Genomic DNA, 19,879 nt, shown 5'->3' on the forward strand with positions numbered 1-19,879 from the left:
TTTATCGATATAAACTTTAAATGAGCAATTTTGCCGTACATTCATACTGTTTGTGGCGATTTGGAAAGAGTTGACGGTTGGCTGCACTTCTAGAAGTCAGCCACCAGGTGGCGCTGTCGGTAAATGAATACCACATCACAACAGTCTTCCCAGGCTGAGTGAGGGTGGACACAGCCAGGCTAGTGAGCTACAAGCTGATTTTCATGAAACCAAGTGAATGATTAACACATGCAATGAAGAAAAACAGGGGAAAGGGATGGCCTGACTGTGTTGATCGTGGTTGTGAAATCAAGTGTGGTTACCAGAGGAGGCGAGAGGAGGATGATGACATGAGACACTTAGCAGGCCACTCAGCTCCCACTCTGAAATCTTTCAGGCTTTTCTGAGCCAACTAGCTACAGAGGGAAACCATATACAACCACACTGCATGGTGTCAAATAACTGAAAAAGGAGACAAATGACTTCCATCAAACAGTTTCTAAAATGCAATTTATCCGTCGGTGTATCTATCTGTAAAACTTTCGATCGCCTGGGTTTTGTATCCACATTCGCTTGTTATAATGTAACTATACAGAGGGAGAACACTTCATCTGCAGTACCCTACCAAATGGAGTCACAAACTGTCTTTTTTTCTCATCGGGCCCCTCATCATATCATGCCCCTGAGAAGATAGTCACAGGATGTGAGAGAGTGGAAACCAGTCTGTCTTCCTCTCAGTGTCTCTACCAATCCGCTCGGCCCGGCTGGGGGATTCTGGGAACTGTAGGCACAAGGGCAAGGGGTGGCCGGGAGGTGAGGCCAGGCCGGGGTGCGTTGGGTGCTCACCTACTCCGCCGGTAGGGGGTTGCAGGGGCGGAGCTAGGCGACCGCTGGGTGGAGTCTCGAGTGTGGACGAGCCGTCTGAACTCCAGGCTGAGAGCATGGGGGTCTATGAGGAAGGTCTGGGTGCCCAGGGACCAATCGGGGTGCCCCAGGGGGGGCAGGGTGGAGGTCTGGGGTGGTGGGTCTGGGGACGACCAGGGGGATGGGGACAGGGACAGGGAAGGGGGGAGCTCCAGGGAAGGAGAGCTGCTCAGAGTGGCGTGGTGGAAGGAATGGGGGGTGATGGTGATACCGGAGGGTCTGTGGACCATGGTGGGGCTGGGGGGGGCGGTGAGGGCCGCCCGGCGACTTACTTTGGGCGTGCTGGTCCTGATCCTGGGCACCTTGGCTCCGCGGCCGCGGTAGGTCAGCTCGTGGTCGAACTCCAGGTCCTCCAGGCGCTGGGTCAGGGCCAGCTTCTGCTGGATGGCCATGCGGAGGAGCGAGTTCAGGGTCTTCTTCTCGTCCTCTGCGGCCGCCAGCTGCCTCTGCATCTCATCCAGCTGGGTCACATACTCATCACACCTGGGGAGGAGGGGAGAGGAGTGGAGGAGGGAGAGATATGGGGGGGGGACACAGAGAGCAACAGGGAGAAAGGGAGAGAGAATGCGAGGGAGAGCGATAAGTATAGAGAGAGACAGGGGGAACATTTGAGTGGAGAGGTGAGGAGAACAACTTGACTCGAGGAGACGATAGAAAAGGTTTTCCATCTTTGCACACTTTCTTCCTGACACACTGCACGTCTTCTCCTCAGCAGCCAACAGCTAAGGTGCTGTGACTTCCCAGCATGCCGCTCACCGTGTGGCGAACATGGCGCGCAGCGAGGAGAAGGTGGCGGCGTCCTCCTTCAGGGCCTTCAGCTCGTTCCTCAGCTTCATCATGGTCTCCGTCACCATCGACTTCTCGTTCTCGTACTTGCTCTTCAGGTTAGCTAGCGCCACTTCCGCCGTCTGAGAGACAGGGTTTAGGGATTACATTTACATTTAGTCATTTATCTGACGTTCTTATCTTACAGTAAGTACAGGGACATTCCCCCGAGGCAAGTAGGGTGAAGTGCCTTGCCCAAGGACACAATGTCATTTGGCACAGTCGGGAATCGACTTCGGCAACCTTCAGATTACTAGTCCGACTCCCTAACCGCTCAGCCATCTGACTCCTGGATTTGGATTAGATTTGGGATTCTTGCCAGGACAGGATTTGTCCACATCCAGAGTCTGCATATCTCCTTACCTGCTTGTTAGCCTTGAGGACCAGCCTGAGGGTGGCGATCTGCTCCCTCTTGGTGCTGAGCAGGGACTTGAGCTTGAGGATCTCCTCCAGGCAGGCCTCCTTGTCCTTATCCAGCATGGGGGCCAGCTCCCTGGCCGCGGCCCGCTGCCGGGACAGCTGCAGGGAGCGGTCCACCGCCCGCTGGAGGTGCTTGATCTGGTCCCGGATGATGGCGTTCAGGTTGTAGATGTTCATGGGCTCCTTGCGGAGGTCCCCCCCAGCCTCGGGCACCGGGGAGGGGGAGGGAGAGATGCTGATGACCGGGGAGCCCATGGGGGTCCGGGTGGGGCTGCCCTGGGTGAGTCCCCCGGGGCCCGGGGACTCCCGCCCCCCTGCGGAAGCGTCCCCTCCCTGGGGGTCCCGGGAGGGGGAGTCCAGGGGGCTGCGCGGGGGTTCGAGGGACGCGGCGGCGGCGGCCAGGCGTCGGGCCAGGCGGGGGGAGAGGAGGGCGCGCGGGTCCTCTGGGCCCTTCAGGCTGCCGTTGCGGGTCACACGGCTCTGGCGGTAGTAGTCCAGCATGACGCGGTTGGGCGTCTCGTTGTTGCAGAGGCAGACGTGGTGGTAGAGCTGGGCCAGCTCCTCGCTGAAGGTCACCAGCTCGTCCTGCGCTGTGTTCAGCATGGCCTGCGTCTCCCCGGCCACGCCCGTCGCCGTCCGGAGCTCCGCCTCCAGGGACGCCAGCTTCTCATGGCCTTCGCGGGAGCTTCGCTCCAGGCGAATCACCTGCTCGTTCAGTGCCTGGACAGCGCTTAGCTCCTCCCCCTGGCCCTCCACGCACTGGTTGTACTTCTCCTTCAGGGCCTTTAGCTCCGCCTTCAAATCGATCACCTCGGTAACCGCCACCTTGTACTTACACTCCAGGATCTCGAACCCGTGGATGTCCATGTCCGCCACCTCGTTGTCGTCGCGGCGACCGGGGGGGGAGGGGCTGCCGTCGGGCTTCTCGCTCTCCTGCTCGTCGGCGTTCTTGTCGTCGCCGTGGCAGCGCCTCAGTCCGTTGACGTGCTGGGTGAGGCGGTGCATGCGCTCGTGCTGCTCCGACAGGGCGCCCTGCGTGTGCTGCAGCTGGGTCTGGGACTCCTGGAGGCTCAGCAGCAGCACTGCCTTCTCTCGCTCCACCTGCAGGACGGGAGGGCGCACTGCAGGTCAGGTCACAGAGGAGGAAGGGACCTTCACCCCCGACAGGGGATGAATCCCAACACCGAAGTTGGATTAACGGTCAGACCACACACCTACGTGAACAGGCTCACAAGTTATTTATCAGCAAAGAATACCATTTCTCAATGTATTCATTTAGCTGACGGTTTTATCCGAAGAGATGTACTGGGGAGATTTGAACTTGGGATCTCTCGATCTGCAGGCAAAAGCTCTAACCAATAAACAATTCCCGTCCCCCCATTGTATACGTCATGATCAGAAACAGAAAAGCAACACAAAAAACAGCTTTGTTATGTAGATTACTGCTGTATCGCAAGTTATTTACAATTAATTTATTTTCAGCTTGATCACAAGGGTGTTGAAAGAAATAGCTATGGAGTGTAATGTATCATGGCGTTGTTGTCACACATTAAGCACACCACTGCAAGTGTTCTCGTAATTGAACTGAAGTGCTGTTTAATAGCTTTCTGATTGTCCACCGTGGCAGTCAGAGAGCTCAGCCCCTCCAGGACGAACTGGCGCTGAGGCCGTGAAACTCCATCGATCCCCTTCTGGGGGACGCCCAGGCATACGAAACAAACACATTCATAAACTTGAGACTGAGTCGGCATATTAGTCAGAGAACCTCAAGATCATTTTTCAGCAGAACCTGCACTGCGAAAACCTTGTGTCCTCCTGTTGGTGGTATGTAATGAAATGTGCATATTTAGTCTCTGAGTCGGGGGAAGCACAGTATGTACTGTGTGTGTGTGTGTGGTTGTGTGTATGTGAGAATGTGTGTGTGGCTGTGTGTGTGTGTGTGTGTGTGTGTGGGGAGGACCTCAAATTTCACCAATTAGCACTGCACCACAGAACAGGGGAGCTGAGTGATGTGTCAGTGTGTTTTCTCACCCTGTGTTCACACCTGGAAACAAGACTCCACAGAAAGAGACACAGACAGGGGGGAGAGAGAGAGAGATGGGGGAGAGAGAGACAGGGGGGGAGAGAGAGAGACAGGGGGAGAGAGAGAGAGACAGGGGGAGAGAGAGAGAGACAGGGGGAGAGAGAGAGAGAGACAGGGAGAGAGAGAGACAGGGGGAGAGAGAGAGAGACAGGGGGAGAGAGAGAGAGACAGGGAGAGAGAGAGACAGGGGGGAGAGAGAGAGACAGGGGGAGAGAGAGAGAGACAGGGGGAGAGAGAGAGAGACAGGGGGAGAGAGAGAGAGACAGGGGGAGAGAGAGAGAGACAGGGAGAGAGAGAGACAGGGGGGGAGAGAGAGAGACAGGGGGAGAGAGAGAGAGACAGGGGGAGAGAGAGAGAGACAGGGGGAGAGAGAGAGACACGGGGGGGAGAGAGAGAGACAGGGGGAGAGAGAGAGACAGGGGGAGAGAGAGACAGGGGGGGAGAGAGAGACAGGGGGAGAGAGAGAGAGAGACAGGGGGAGAGAGAGAGACAGGGGGAGAGAGAGAGACAGGGGGAGAGAGAGAGAGATGGGGGGGAGAGAGAGACAGGGGGGAGAGAGAGAGACAGGGGGGGAGAGAGAGAGACAGGGGGAGAGAGAGAGAGATGGGGGGAGAGAGAGACGGGGGGAGAGAGAGAGAGACACGGGGGAGAGAGAGAGAAAGGTAAGGGAGAGAAGGATAAGGAGAGACTGAGAAAGCAAGAGAAAGAGGAGGAGAGAAAGGAAGAACGAGAGGGAGGGAGGGGGAAGAAGAGAGAGAGAAAGGAGAAGGAGAGAAGGAGAGAAAGGAAGAAAGAGAGAAAGGGAAGGAGAGAGACAGGAATAGAGGGGAAGAGAGAGAGGGACGGGGAGAGAGTGAGCCAGTAAAGAGAGGGATGGAGAGGAGGTTCCTCACAGTGCTTGAAGCCGACTGGTGTCTCTGATATTAGAGTACATAAAGTCCTCCAGTCAGGATCAGAACCCACCCCTGAAAGCAATTAAAAGCTGCTGATGTTTAACTAAAAACTAGATTAACCCAAGAGGGAACATCCATTTAAAATTAAATGACTAATGCATTTAGGAGCCACTAATGCAATCAGTCACTTTCTATCCTATTGCTTCAAAGCACAATAAAAATTCAATTCAAGTATGTGTTCTGTTGTATTGTATGTATTGTATGTGTTCTGTTGTTCTGATTATGTGTGTTTATAAAGTATTTGCACAACTCATTTATCACACTGTATGTGCACATTATGCACTGTATGTGAGCGTGTGTGAGTCTGTGAGTGTGTGATTGTGTGTGTGTGTGCCCCCAGCTGTGTCGTCTGTAACGATGCTATGTGTGTACTGTGAGTTCATACTTGTTCTCCCTGTGTGTGTGTGTGTTCTGTGTGTGTTCTTTCTGTGTGTGTGTGTGTTCTGTGTGTGTTCTCCCTGTGTGTGTGTGTGTTCTGTGTGTGTGTGTGTGTTCTTTCTGTGTGTGTGTGTTCTCCATACGAGCGCTTCTATTCCTGTCCACTTCCTGTCTCCATGCGGACAACCAATAGCTGCTCTGTCTGCTCTACTGTTCCTCCCTCTTGTTCTGCTCCCCCTCCCCTCCTCTCCTCTCCTCTCCTCCCCACCCCGTCTCTCTCTCCCCTCCCCTCCTTTCCCCTCCTCTCCTCTCCTCACCTATCCCCTCCTCTCCTCTCGAAAGGTGCTCGAAAGGTCCCCAGCTAAGCCTTGGTGACATGGTTGAATCGTGTCACTATTCAAAACCCACATAACAAACCCAGCAACGTCAGTTGGCTGTTATGGTGTATAAATGTGTGAAGGTGACCTTTCCTGTTGACCCTGCCTGGCTCTCCCCATGTCAGCACCTTGCCACCGGTGATATCCACAGGCTACAGTCACAACACATCAACCGTCATCTGAGAAAGCGCTGTCTTGATAAACTGGGTCAATCGCTCTTAAGCACATTCTGTCAAATGACTGGGGTGGTTCACTTGGTACACTGTAGCCCAACATCAGGACTCAAACGCTCCTCAAACGACGAAAATCTGATCCTTGATCACCTGCTGTACTTTTTACCTGCTGAACGTTGCTCTGGATAGACGTGTATCTGAGTCGTGTGATTGGCTGAGTGCAGCCAATCAAACCCCTCTCCCCCTCTCTCCCTCTCTCCCCTCCTCTCCTCTCCTTCCCCTATCTCCTCTCCTCCCTTACTCTACCTGGGTATACAATGGCGGCGAGGACAAGGAAGTCAATAGCAGCCTCTTAATGCCTCAGCCGAAGAAACCACTGATTGTGTTCCTCAGAGTAAGCGCTATCGATTCTCTCAGGGTGAAGGAGGATGCTCGTCAGACTGTAGGGAGTGAATGACTTCTGTTCAACAAGGACGTCAGCTTGGCAGCCGCCCTGTGATGCAGAACACTGTCACACTAATCAGTCTGCACGTCGTGTGCTGTGAGACTAGCGGGAGTCCATTCTCAGCCCGGGTGATTGTGAGGTTGTGTGGTCAGGGTTGGGCTGCATGTGAGGGGGCGTGTTTAGGGGTTGGCGGCTCAGACACTTTGGTCACGTGACTCGGCGTGTCTCTCTCATTCAGCATGGCCTCCATCTGATAGTTGTGTGAACCCCTCTCTTTCTCTAGGGACGAATTCACAAGTATCTTCGCTCTCAGGGAAAACGATCGGGAAGTTTGAAAGAATCATCCTAACCGCAGTTTGTGGAAGAAATATTATCTCGAGGACATTTAGTTTTTTCTAAAGAAGCAAGGATGTTCTTAAGAACTTTTTTGTGAAGTGAATACAACATTTTCAAAACTTTTTTTCCCTCAGTAACTAGACAGGAAGAAAATAACATTTATACAAATAAAAGTCTTCTCGAGAAGGTTATGTGAACCCCCCCCTCATCTAGTCTTTCCAGAACAGCAACATACCTGCAGCAGCTGTTGTTTGATCTTCTGCATCTCTGACAGGTTGAGCTCGCTGAAGAGATCAGACACTGGATTCAGACCCTCCCCCTTCCTGGAGGAGCGGAACTCCCCGTTCATCTTAGCCAATCCCGTGCCTCCGTGCAGGTGTCCATTACAGCGGTTGCTGTCCTCGCTGTTGCCATTGCCGAGGGGCCCTGCCGTCCCATTGGTCGGGGTGTCGTCGGGGAACTTGAGGCCGTCCAGAGCCAGGTGGGCTCCGGCGCCGTACACGCTGTCGCTCAGGCTGATGTGATTGGCCAGCTCCTTCCTCAGGCTGTTCTTCTGCTCGCGCTCGCTCTTCAGCGCGTCCAGGGCCTCCTCTAATTGGCTCTCAGAGATGTCCTTCAAACGTAGCGCGTCCTCCAGTTGGCTGTTCAGGAGAACCGTCTCCTCCTCCAGCACCTTGATCTCGTGCTTCAGCCCTTCGTACTCGACCTGGGAGTAAGGGAGGGGTGGGAGGAGGGAGGAGGGAGGGGAGGGGAGGGGAGGGGAGGGGAGGGGAGGGGAGGGGAGGGGAGGGGAGGGGAGGGGAGGAGGGAGGAGGGAGGAGGGAGGAGGGAGGAGGGAGGAGGGAGGAGGGAGGGGTGGGGTGGGAGGAGGGAGGAGGGAGGAGGGAGGAGGGAGGAGGGAGGAGGGAGGAGGGAGGAGGGAGGAGGGAGGAGTGGGGAGGAGGGAGGAGGGAGGAGGGAGGGGTGGGGTGGGAGGAGGGAGGAGGGAGGAGGGAGGAGGGAGGAGGGAGGAGGGAGGAGGGAGGAGGGAGGGGTGGGGTGGGAGGAGGGAGGAGGGAGGAGGGAGGAGGGAGGAGGGAGGAGGGAGGAGGGAGGAGGGAGGGGTGGAGAGGAGGGAGGAGGGAGGAGGGAGGAGGGAGGGGTGGGGTGGGAGAAGGGAGGAGGGAGGAGGGAGGAGGGAGGGAGGAGGGGTGGGGTGGGAGGAGGGAGGAGGCGTGTGGAGGAGGGAGGAGGGAGGAGGGAGGGGAGGATGGAGGAGGGAGGGGTGGGGTGGGAGGAGGGAGGAGGGTAGATGGGGGGCAGAGCAGCAGAGGTCAAGTCATGCTTCCTCACGTACAGTAGTATCCGCAGCAACAGCTGTACTGACCTGGTTCTGCTTGAGGGTGGACACCAGTTTCTGCAGGGTGATGTTCTCCTCCTCCAGCTCGGTGTAGTCCTGCAGCAGCCGCGTCTCCCTGAACTTGTACTCCCTGAGCTCCTCCCTCATCCTGGTCCTCTGCAGCTCCAGGGCCTCCGTGCTCTGGACGCACAGGGACACAACGCTCAGCACACACACAGCGGCTGTGGGGGGGTGTGGGTGTGTGTAGGTGCGTTCATGGGTGCGTGTGAGAGTGTGTACGTTAAGTGTGCATAGAGCGTGAGTGTGTACATTATGCGTGTGTAGATTGTGGGTGTGTGTGTGTGAGTGTGTGTGCAATAGTGTTAGTGTGAGATCATGCAATGTATTACACTCGTCTTTCCGCAAAATCATCACACATCATCACACACACACACACACCAAATCACACATCATCACACACACACCAAATCACACATCATCACACACACCAAATCACACACTCCCGTATCCCCTCTGAAGTTGGGAGGAGGAAGAGGCAGACTAGGAGAGACGGTATGAAACAAATTGCCTCCAGAAAGCCACGAGTCAGCACTCTGGTCCCCTGCAAGATCAAGTGTTCAGATCCGACCACAGCCTCATTCCCAGCCTGCCTGGTAACCCGAGCAAACTGGAGACTGACGATGTATAAAGGGTAAAAATCCTAGCGGTGACCACAAATGTCAAAAAACCATCGTCCTCAGCACTTCTGTGTGACTGTAAATGTCAACTTCCTCCACAGAAGCCAGGAGGAATACCTCTTCAACTGGGAGCCAATGAGATGATTCCTTTGCTGTGTTCCTAGAAGGAGGACAGGTCACCAGTTCCCTGTGGAGAGAAGGCGTCTGAGAACGTTCACTAATCCTCCAGAGTTTATGGCATGGTCTGTACAGGATGTGTGTACACGTGTATGTGTGTGTCTATGTATGTGTCTGTGTGTTAGTGTGTGCCTGTGTGTGTGTGTTAGTGTGTGTGTGTGTGTGTGTGTGTGTTAGTGTCTGTGTGTGTGTGTGTGTGTGTGGTTCTGTGTGTTGATGTCAAAGTTGTTTGTGTTTTTTGTCTCGTTGATGAGGCACAGCTGCGACAAACCCCGCCCCTCTGGGCCTGTCTCTTCAAACGAAAGCAACTCTCCTCTTCATTAACATGTGGCCTGCATGCAAACAAGGTCCCGCAGAGCCAATCGGAAGCTAATGAACGCATCATCAAAGGGCGACGTCCTTCTCTGATCCTCTCACTGAACACACAGGTGTCATTAGAAGGCCAAACAGCACACATCACTCTCTGAGTGATTTCAGAGCAAAGATCAAAAAGTCTTATTCATGAAGAGTGTTCCATAAAGGGAATATTACCGTAATAACAGAAGTCCTATAATGCTTGTGTCAATAGTTTCAAATCAAAAATCGAATTGGCCTCGTGTCATACTGTAATCCCTGAGGATTGCTCATCTGATTTACGGTACTATACAGAAGTTCATGTAAAGATACACTTTCTTTATTCTGTTCCGCTGCCAGTTTGAATGAATGACGTTGGAAGGTTTGGATTGGTCACAGGAACAGACAAAACACTGACCCATCATTCAGCTGGCTGGATTCCCTTCTGTCAACTACTGAATGAGAGCCTGCCCCCAGAGTGTGGGTCTGTGTGTGTGTGTACATGTGTGTGGGGTCTGTGTGTGTGTGTGTGTGAGTATGTGTGTGTGTGTACATGTGTGTGTGTGTGTGGGGTCTGTGTGTGTGTGTGTGTGAGTATGTGTGTGTGTGTACATGTGTGTGTGTGTGTGTGTGTGTGTGTGTGGTTGACCCCCTGCCCCACACATGTGCAGAGCTCAGTGCATTTCTCTCATCTCCAGCTTAGCTCCGGATCTGCCCTCCACAATGGGGTCGTGACCGTAGAGACTGACCCCTGCCTGACCTCCTGTCTGCTGACACACGCTCACACACACACACACACACACACACCACAACACACACACACACACACCACAACACACACCATACTCTCACACAGATACTCACACACAACACAACACACACAATCACAAACACATGCCAAAACTCACACACACATACCCCACACACACACATACCCCACACACACACATACCCCACACACACACATACCCCACACACACACATACCCCACACACACATATACCCCACTCACACACACCCACGTCTCCCCCTGACCTCTCGTAGCTCCTGCGTGAGGGCTGCTAGGCGTTCGTTCTCCGCCTGGCTGTTGGACGCCACGGAGCGGCTGACCTTCACCTCGGTCTGCAGCTCCAGCAGGCGGCCCATGTAGTACGCCTCCTTGGAGGCCGACTCCTGCAGCAGGCTCTCCTCGTTGGTCTCCCCGTCCTCCGCTACCTTACGCTGGGCTGAGTAGGCCTGGCCGAACGCCTGGGGGCGCGGGGAGAGGGGAGGGGAGGAGAGAGGACGAGAGAGGAGAGGAGGACAGATGAGGTGTACAGTCATCAGAGGAGGAGGGGCAGAGGGAGGAGGGGGGTGGGAGGAGAAAGGACAGGAGGAGAGAGGAGGAGAGAGGAGGAGAGAGGAGGAGAGAGGAGGGGAGGACAGATGATGGGTGTGAGAGGGTGGAGGTGTACAGTCATCAAAGGAGCAGGGGCAGAAGGAGGAGGGGGGTGAGAGGAGAAAGGAGAGGAGGAGAGAGGAGGAGAGGAGGAGGAGAGGAGGAGGAGAGAGGAGGAGAGAAGAGGAGAGAAGAGGAGAGAGAAGGAGGGGAGGAGGAGAGGAGGAGGACAGAGGAGGAGGATGAGGTGTACAGTCATCAGAGGGGGAGGGGCAGAGGGAGGAGGGGGGTGGGAGGAGAAAGGAGAGGAGGAGAGAGGAGGAGAGAGGAGGAGAGAGGAGGAGATGAGGAGGAGAGAGGACAGTGTTTCCTTCATTTGTACTTTGATATTTCAGGAGCAAAGGAAGGCCAGTAGAACATACGATCATAACCAGGGTTGTTTCATTTGATACTGTACAAGCCCTCCCATCCCATCAACCCCTCCCAGGGTAGCATCCCCCCACCCCCCCACCCACACCCACCCCCCCTAAGGGGAGTTGGGATGATATTTCAGCCTGGATCAATAGACATTGACTGCTGTGGTTCCTTCAATCAGCCTTGCTGTCCCCTGTCAGAGCCAGTCATCTATGGCCCGGCTGAGACCACTGCCAGGAGTCTGGTAAACACAAGCTGAAATACATGAATGAATGAATGAATGTATTTATCTATGAATGTGTTATTGTATGAATGAATTCATGAATGTGTTATTGAATGAATGAATTCATGAATGAATAAAGATTATTTACAAAAGACGATGGGTCTATGTCACCATCTTCACATCCTTTTATAATCCTCTATTTACACATCTAGATACACCAGGCCTCCGAGGGAAAATCATTCTCACCATGGCATCATGTTTCACTGTGGCTTCAAAACAAGTTCTACATGTTAGATAAAGAAGTCCATCACAGCAATGATGCCTCCTCTATACAGCAGGCACTCCATGAGCATCCACAGAGACCCTGTATATCCTGTACCTGGTCTAATGTACACATCCATCAACTGTGATGGTCTGAACACTGACACACACACACACACACAGTTGTCATCGCTCTCCATGGGCCAATAAATACTGCACACCTTACCACTTAACTGATCCTCTCTCTCTCACACACACATCTACACACACACATACACACAGACACACACTCCCAACAGACACAAACACAACTGCAGGTTCTTTAATCATTCGGTTTCTAATGAACAATTTGGTAGCCTCAAATCAAATCAAACGATAGCCCTTTTTGCAAGCCAACGTCACAAAGTGCTTCACATACGCCCACAGGACTGCACCTCAAGCATCCTGAACCACAGAACACAGAAAAACTCCAAGGACAGTCGTTTTACTTCCACCGAATTCTAGAGACGTGAATTATTAATCAGACACACACCCCTGTTATCTGGGATGATACCGAACTCCGTCTCTCTATCTGGCCCATCTAGAAACATTCCCCTGGCCTCTCTCCCATTTGTGTCAGTCTCACCGTCACAGGAAGTGTGGAGTAAGCAGGAAGCAGGAAGCAGGAAGCAGGAAGCAGGAAGCAGGAAGCAGGAAGCAGGACGGAGGGCCATTTATCACCGTTACACTCTGTTCCCCTTCATGTCCCATCTTGCAGCAACACAGGAATGGAGCTGTGATGGTGCAGCCTGGCTTCCAGCCCCATTTAGCCCCGCCCACAACACAAATGTAGTCGGGAAGTTGGGTCTGGAGGGGCTCGTATTGGGGACAAACTATATAAAACCAGGATCTGGGCGGACCAATGAAACTGCCAGGGCGGGCTTTATACGATGATGGACAGATGATCAACAGTAACGTAATCAACAACGTCACGAAAGAGACGCTTGGGTTGAATTCGTTTTCAACAAACAACATATTACGTTGCTCTGATTGGTTGTTGGTCTGTCCAATTGAGCGAAGAGGCATTTGTTTTACGAGTTTGGTTGAAACACGCCCCATAGTCACAACCCAACGGAGAGTTATCAGACTCATATTCTAACTAGAATTATGAGTATGACAACGTCAGGCTAGTAATGGTGTGGTGTCCTGTGGAACTGTGCTCGGGAGTCTGTCAGGGGATTAGCAGCCAGAGAGAGAGACCAGGAGGCACTGGGGTTGCCTGGCTGTCGTGTTCGCTGGAACCTCATGTGGGGTGAATGTGAGGCAGGGCGGTGGGGGGTGGAGCACGTGTTAGATTAGGGTTAGAATGACATTGAGGGCTAAGGGTTAGGATTACATTAGGGTTAGAATTAGTGTCAGGATTCAAATGATATTAAAGAACACAGATTTGAATGGGAGTGAATTGTTGGGCCTCACTAGGACTGTAAAACCAACCTGTGAGTTTGTTTTTTGAAGGGTGATTGAGATAAGCTAGTTGAACAGCTGGACATACGCCCCCATCCCACCCCAAACAAACACCTCCTTCTCACCCTCTCCTTCTCATCTCCATCTCTATGGAAACGGTGGCTCCCACCATGGGTGGTGCTGAACAGTTTTTTTTTGAAGGAAGGTGATTTTTCACATCTCTCTGTAGACATGCCTCACCATTCCTTCCTCACCCCATGCCTCTTTCACACACCATCTATTTCAACCTCCATCCCTCCACCCCCTCTCGCTCTCTCCCTCCCTCCTCTCTCTCCATCTATCTCCTCGCTTTATTCATGCATTAACACCAACAGTGCTTAAACACACAGATACAGGATGTTTAAATGTCTGCAAAATACACAGTTTAAATACACTCTCCATCTGTGTATATCCCTCTCATTTTCTCTCTACCCTTACAGTACCTTGCGCTTTCCCTCCCTCCCTCCCTCCCTCCCTCCCTCCCTCCCTCCCTCCCTCCCTCCCTCCCTCCCTCCCTCCCTCCCTCCCTCCCTCCCTCCCTCCCTCCCTCCCTCCCTCCCTCCCTCCCTCCCTCCCTCCCTCCATTCATTATCGTCTCCCCCTTGAAAAGAGGCCACCCTCTGGAACAAAAGCTGTGATTCATTCACAGTTCAGCCTTGATCAACTACGTCTGCTTCTCCAAATAAGGGTCTGTCAATATCCTCAAGACCCCCTCAGCAGGGCTCCGCTGCAGGGCCCTCCACGGTGCAGCTGGACCCAGGGAACAGGAGCCGTGGCTGGGCAGCAGTCCGCTGTGCGGCCCCCTACCTCCCAGAGCTGAGCCGGGCCTGCAGCCCCCAGGGCAGTGACCGGGGATTCAGCACAGCTCATCCATGGAGACAGGAGGGACAGATGGTTCCTCTATATCAGACCCCCTTCACAGGAAAAGGCGTCCTACCAAACGCCTGTTTCATCCATCTGCTTCCTGTTATTCAGAGCAGACATTGCACTGTGACACTGCTTGCAGACACACACACACATTTGAAGCAGAGAAAACAACCAGTTTTGCGGCAACTTCCTCCTCTATGTTGCTGCGCTTAAAATAACATCTGTACAGCAGTGTCTGTTTACTAGCACGCATGCACGCACAAACAAACACACGCGCGCACACCCCCACACACACACACACACACGCACACACACTCACACACACACCACCCCATCAAGACAGTCAGTCCCTGAATAAAGCTACAACACCCTGAAGCCTTAAATAAAAGGCATGCCACATCAAAGAAGTTGGTGGATTGTGACATTGTTTAAAGTTGAATATCATGTCCCAGGGCAGAGCCTAACAAGGCGGTAATGACCGTCCCCCTGTGCGTTGCCCCTCACTGACACTCTCCAGCAGGGACCTGGGCCTGGCTCTTCACTGTTAGCAGCTAGCAGGACTAGAGGCTGCTGCTGCTGCTGAAGAGCTAAAGGACGAAGGGTTAAGGTATTTTAGTTTGATAGATGAATGATGGTTTGCAGACAACGTTGTTTCGCACGGCCGCTAGCATCTTGCACTGCTCCTAACTTAACGTTAGCCGCCGTCACGTTTTACATTTGGCCGTGTCAGTTTTTTGTCAGAGTTTTCTTTTTTTTCTATTTTGGCCTTTTCAGCGCCGCCTTTGCACTTTCTGTTATCTATTTTATCTGTGAGTTTTTTTTAATTTTGAGCAAGGTGCCGCTGTCGGGGGCGGGCCAGGGAGTCAAGATAGTCACGTCATCATTATATTCTGAGAGTGAGGCTGCCAGAAAAGACTAAATAAAATGAAAGGGGCTGTTGTGAGCGCAGGCAGCCTAGGGACGGCATCCATATTTCAACCCAGTGCCATGACAACACCGGCCCTCGCGGCCAAAATAACAGACCGGCCCACCGGGACGTCTCCCGGTGCTCCCGATTGGCCGATCCGGGCCTGCTCTCCATTATGGATTCAACCCTCAGGCTACTGGCTTCTCTGTCAGTCCCCCACACACACAATAGACACCCTCCCAATCATATTCACCCCCAGGGGGAGAACCTGAGCCCATCCCTAACTCAACCCCACCCCATGCCCCCCCACCCCACCCCATGCCCCCCCACCCCACCCCATGCCCCCCCACCATGCCCCATGCCCCCCCTCCCACTAACTGGCCCTGAGAGGATGAGGGGAGCATGCAGAATGCAGCCCTGGAGCTAGGTAACCTGGACGCAGCCTTGTGTGTGTGTGTGTGTGTGTGTGTCAGGCATTGGTCCAAAGAGTAAGAGATGCTGCAGGCTATTTTATACCCAGAGGACCACAGGCCGCCAGGAGGAACAGAGAGGATGATGGGGGGGTGAGGAGTGGAGAGGAACAGAGAGTAAGGGAGAGGAGGAGAGGAGAGGAGAGGAGGATAGGAGAGCAGGGGAGGAGAGGGGAGGAGGGGAGAAGAGGAAAGGAAGAGAAAAGAAGAGTAGGGGAGGAGAGTAGAGGAGAACGAAGGGGAGAGGAGGAGAGTAGAGGAGGAGAAAGGAGAGCAGAGGAGAAGAGTAGAGGTGAGAGGTGAGGAGGAGAGAGGAGAAGAGAGGTGAGGAGAGAGGAGAGGAGGAGAGGAAGAGAAGAGGAGAGAGGTGAGGAGAAGAGAGGAGAAGAGAGGTGAGGAGAGAGGAGACAGAGAGATAAAAGTACAGGACAGGAAGTTACACAGGAAGTGATACAAACTTTTCCAGACAGGTGATTCATCATGCAGCTTCCCTGTCTGGAGAGAGGTTCTGTGGGCGTGCTGTGGGCCCGACTCACGCAGTAAAACCCAAGGCCTGTCTGCAGAGAAGCTCATCATCAGACTGGAGGATTGACAAATGGGGTGTCTTTGATTTACTCCTCCCGAGACTGTTTCATGTGTTTACTGTAATCATCCTGGGTCCAGACTACATCGTATCAAGTGCACCCCAAATACTTTGCGTTTGACTCATCTCCAAACCACATTGTGACAGGTAAGCAGTATAGGCCAAGACCATTTAATCTAAGGCTTGTTTTAACACTATCATGGCCATGGGGGGGGGGGGGGGGGGGCAGCGTTGAAGTGGCTCTGCTTGGTGTCAAGGCCAGGGTCAGGTGAGAGGTCACTGCAGGAGAAGGACAGGAGGAGACAAGACTCTAAATAACAAGGTCCTGGTCGTTGAGATGATTAAAGGGAAAAGTTGTCTGCTTCTTTGAGTTACTCCCCAGGGTCCTTTGAGACAGCTAATCAATAGATGATTGGGGGAATTAATTTCTCTGGTGGTCTGTAAATGGATCCTATCTGTAATCATAATAATCTGTTAGGTGAGGTATTTGCAGGACTGTAGAACTCTGTTGTAATGAAGAAATATGTACTCGTCAGCGAAACTTGCTTGTTTCACAAACGCATAGCCCATCTCGTTCACCCAACTCAAGGTATAAAAGTCCATAATTTGCATAAAGTGGATTAAGAATTTATAAAACAAAAGTTTTAAGTAAATGTTTTACATAAAACATATGCAGTATAGTTTATGGTTCTACATTCTCAATACATGAACACAGTTTGGGTCTTTTGACAGTGGCCAGATGAGCAAACATATCCTGGATAAACCCCATTCACTGTGTCCACTGCTCTGTCCACTGCTCTGTCTAACCCTAACCCCTTCACTGTGTGTTACATAACATCTCATACCACAACCCTCCGCATCATGTTTAGTAAAAACACCCGCAACCTCTCATTCAGGCCCAGGTCCAGCAAGCTGCTCTGTCCACTACTCTGTCTACTGCCCTGTCCACTGCCCTGTCCCCTACTCTGTCCACTGCTCTGTCCACTGCTCTGTCCCCTACTCTGTCCACTGCCCTGTCCACTGCTCTGTCTACTGCTCTGTCCACTACTCTGTCCACTGCTCTGTCCCCTACTCTGTCCACTGCTCTGTCCACTGCTCTGTCCACTGCTCTGTCTACTGCTCTGTCCCCTACTCTGTCCACTACTCTGTCCACTGCTCTGTCCACTGCTCTGTCTACTGCTCTGTCCACTGCTCTGTCCCCTACTCTGTCCACTGCTCTGCCCACTGCTCTGCCCACTGCTCTGTCCCCTACTCTGTCCACTGCTCTGCCCACTGCTCTGCCCACTGCTCTGTCCCCTACTCTGTCCACTGCTCTGTCCCCTACTCTGTCCACTGCTCTGCCCACTGCTCTGCCCACTGCTCTGTCCCCTACTCTGTCCACTGCTCTGTCCACTGCTCTGTCTACTGCTCTGCCCACTGCTCTGTCCCCTACTCTGTCCACTGCTCTGCCCACTGCTCTGCCCACTGCTCTGTCCACTGCTCTGTCTACTGCTCTGTCCACTGCTCTGTCCCCTACTCTGTCCACTGCCCTGTCCCCTACTCTGTCCACTGCTCTGCCCACTGCTCTGCCCACTGCTCTGTCCGTGGCGTGCTGGGCCCAGAGGTCAGCCAAGCCAAAGCCCTGCATTTGGCTCCACTTGTAGAAATGATTGAATTTGGCTCCAGTCTGCTCATCTCTACCCTCATAAGAGAAACGTCTGGAACACTTCCCACAATGCCAATCACCTATTTGATGGCGTGTTCCGCCTCGACGTTCCCGCTAGACACGGGTAGAGAGTGGGAGCTGGTCAGGGGGCTGGGGGTGATGATGTAACAATGTGCCTCACTGCTCGCCTCGCAGAAGATGACTTCTAATATGTCCCGCTCTCTCTTCCCTTCCTTTCTCCCCACCCTCCTCTCCTAGTCTCCTCTCCCCTCCTATCCTGTCTCCTTTTTGCCTTTTCTTCTTCTCTTCTTTCCTCCTCTCATCCTCTCTCCTCTCCCCCCCCCCCTCCCTCCCTCTCTTCTCTCTCCTCCTCTAAGCAGAGAACATATGCTCAACAGTGTCTCGTCACAGGCAGATTGTTTCCTCAGTGTGAAGCCATGCTCAACTCTCGTCCTGACCAGCCAGTGAGCAGATGGGACTGCCTCTTATGTAACCCCTGTTTGTCTCTCCCTGTTTATGTCTCCCTGTTGGTCTCTCTCCGTGTTTGTCCCAGTGTGATGCTATGTCTTCTGCGGCCATCCGTTCTTGATTCAAGATTGGGTGGAGAGAGGCGTGGGCGGTGTTTTGTTTTGTTTACGCTGAGTAACAGCTAGCAGCACTGTGGACTGCTGTGGCATCATTGTTAACTGGAACATTCATGTGAATAAAGCATATGGAACGGAACTGCACTGAACTGAGATTGAGAGAGAGAGAGAGAGAGAGAGAGAGAGAGAGAGAGAGAGAGAGAGAGAGAGAGAGAGAGAGAGAGAGAGAGAGAGAGAGAGATGAGACTGATAAGACAAGACCTGATCTGATCTCAACAAAAGACACATGGCTTCTACCTCAGGAAATGCCAATACCCACACACACACACACACACGCACACGCACACGCACACACATACACACACACTAGTACACTCACTCCCAGGCACCCACTAGTGCACAAAATACACACACTACTGTTGGTGCCACTGCACAGTTTGCCAACCTGGAAATAAAGGGGCCTGGAGAAAATGTGTGGAAAGGGGGATGGGAGAGAGGGAGGAGAGGAGACTTTGACTTTAAAGATACTTTTATTGACAAAACTGCCAGCTAACCAACAAAGAGAAGAGGGGAGAGGAGAGGAGGAGAGGAGGAGAGAAGAGAAGAGGAGAAGAGGAGAAGAGGAGAAGAGGAGAGGAGGACGAGGACAGAGGAGAAGAAAGGAGATGAGAGGAGAGGAGAGGAGAGGAGAGGAGAAGAGAGGAGAGGAGAGGAGAGGAGAGGAGGAGAGGAGAGGAGAGGAGAGAAGAAAAGAGAGGAGAGGAGAGGAGGACGAGGACAGAGGAGAAGAAAGGAGATGAGAGGAGAGGTGAGGAGAAGAGGAGAGGTCTGAATGCATGTTGCCCTGTTAGTCCTATCTGCCTGTGGCCTGACTCATAAGTCTGGCTCGCCCAACATCCTGGAATCTCTCCATCAACTCAGAGCCAGTCACTGTCACACAGAAAGAAGGTGAAAGAGGGAGAGAGAGGGAGAGAGAGGGAGAGGGAGGGAGAGAGAGGGAGAGAGAGTGGGGAGAGAGGGAGAGAGAGAGAGAGAGAGAGAGAGAGAGTGGGGGATTGAGAGAGATAAAGGGAAGGGAGAGAGAGAGGAATAGAGGGGGACAGAGAGAGAGAAAGGGAAGGGAGAGAGAGAGGAATAGAGGGGGACAGAGAGAGAGAAAGGGAAGGGAGAGAGAGAGGAATAGAGGGGGACAGAGAGAGAGAAAGGGAAGGGAGAGAGAGAGGAATAGAGGGGGACAGAGAGAGAGAAATAGGGATGAAGGGAGTTGGAGCGACAAAAGTCCAGGAGCTAAAACGATCCCTGGCTCTGCTATTCTCCTGTGTCCTACAGCCAAGGTCAGGTGCTGGTATTGTTTTATTTTCATTCTGTTGTCATGGTTCCTTTCTGCAAACCCATCTCTCTCTTCCTCCCTGCACCTACGGATACCCCAGAGGCACAGTCAAGGCTCGAAAGTCTACAGTCAGCCTTCTCTTATTAGCCGTTAGTGTCGAAAGAGAGAGAAGTGAGAGAGAGAGGAAGAGAGGAAGAGAGAGAGACAGTTTAGTTCTCAGGTGGTCAGGCAGGCTGGTTGGCTAACAGTGTCATCTCCAGCAGGCTCATAGACAGTCACAGCTAATGGCTGTGTCGCATACCAGACACTGAGAGAG

General features: G+C 53.0%; 1 protein-coding gene across 1 annotated transcript in view; it reads right to left on the reverse strand.

Annotated features, from left to right (window-relative positions):
• bicd1a (bicaudal D homolog 1a) overlaps nucleotides 1-19,879 on the reverse strand; it is a 29,843-nt gene that overhangs the window by 38 nt on the left and 9,926 nt on the right. The window contains exons 2-7 of the mRNA XM_084672985.1: nucleotides 10,455-10,667; nucleotides 8,260-8,412; nucleotides 7,129-7,599; nucleotides 2,092-3,249; nucleotides 1,660-1,811; nucleotides 1-1,386 (exon numbers count right to left, since the gene is read on the reverse strand). The exon at nucleotides 1-1,386 is cut by the window's left edge and continues 38 nt beyond it. Coding sequence (XP_084529111.1) covers nucleotides 822-1,386; nucleotides 1,660-1,811; nucleotides 2,092-3,249; nucleotides 7,129-7,599; nucleotides 8,260-8,412; nucleotides 10,455-10,667 — 2,712 coding nt within the window. The 3' untranslated portion in view covers nucleotides 1-821. The remainder of the gene's footprint in view (nucleotides 1,387-1,659; nucleotides 1,812-2,091; nucleotides 3,250-7,128; nucleotides 7,600-8,259; nucleotides 8,413-10,454; nucleotides 10,668-19,879) is intronic.

Source organism: Hypomesus nipponensis, chromosome 14 (assembly GCF_054491055.1).
Source record: "Hypomesus nipponensis isolate SF chromosome 14, ASM5449105v1, whole genome shotgun sequence".
NCBI lineage: Eukaryota > Metazoa > Chordata > Actinopteri > Osmeriformes > Osmeridae > Hypomesus > Hypomesus nipponensis.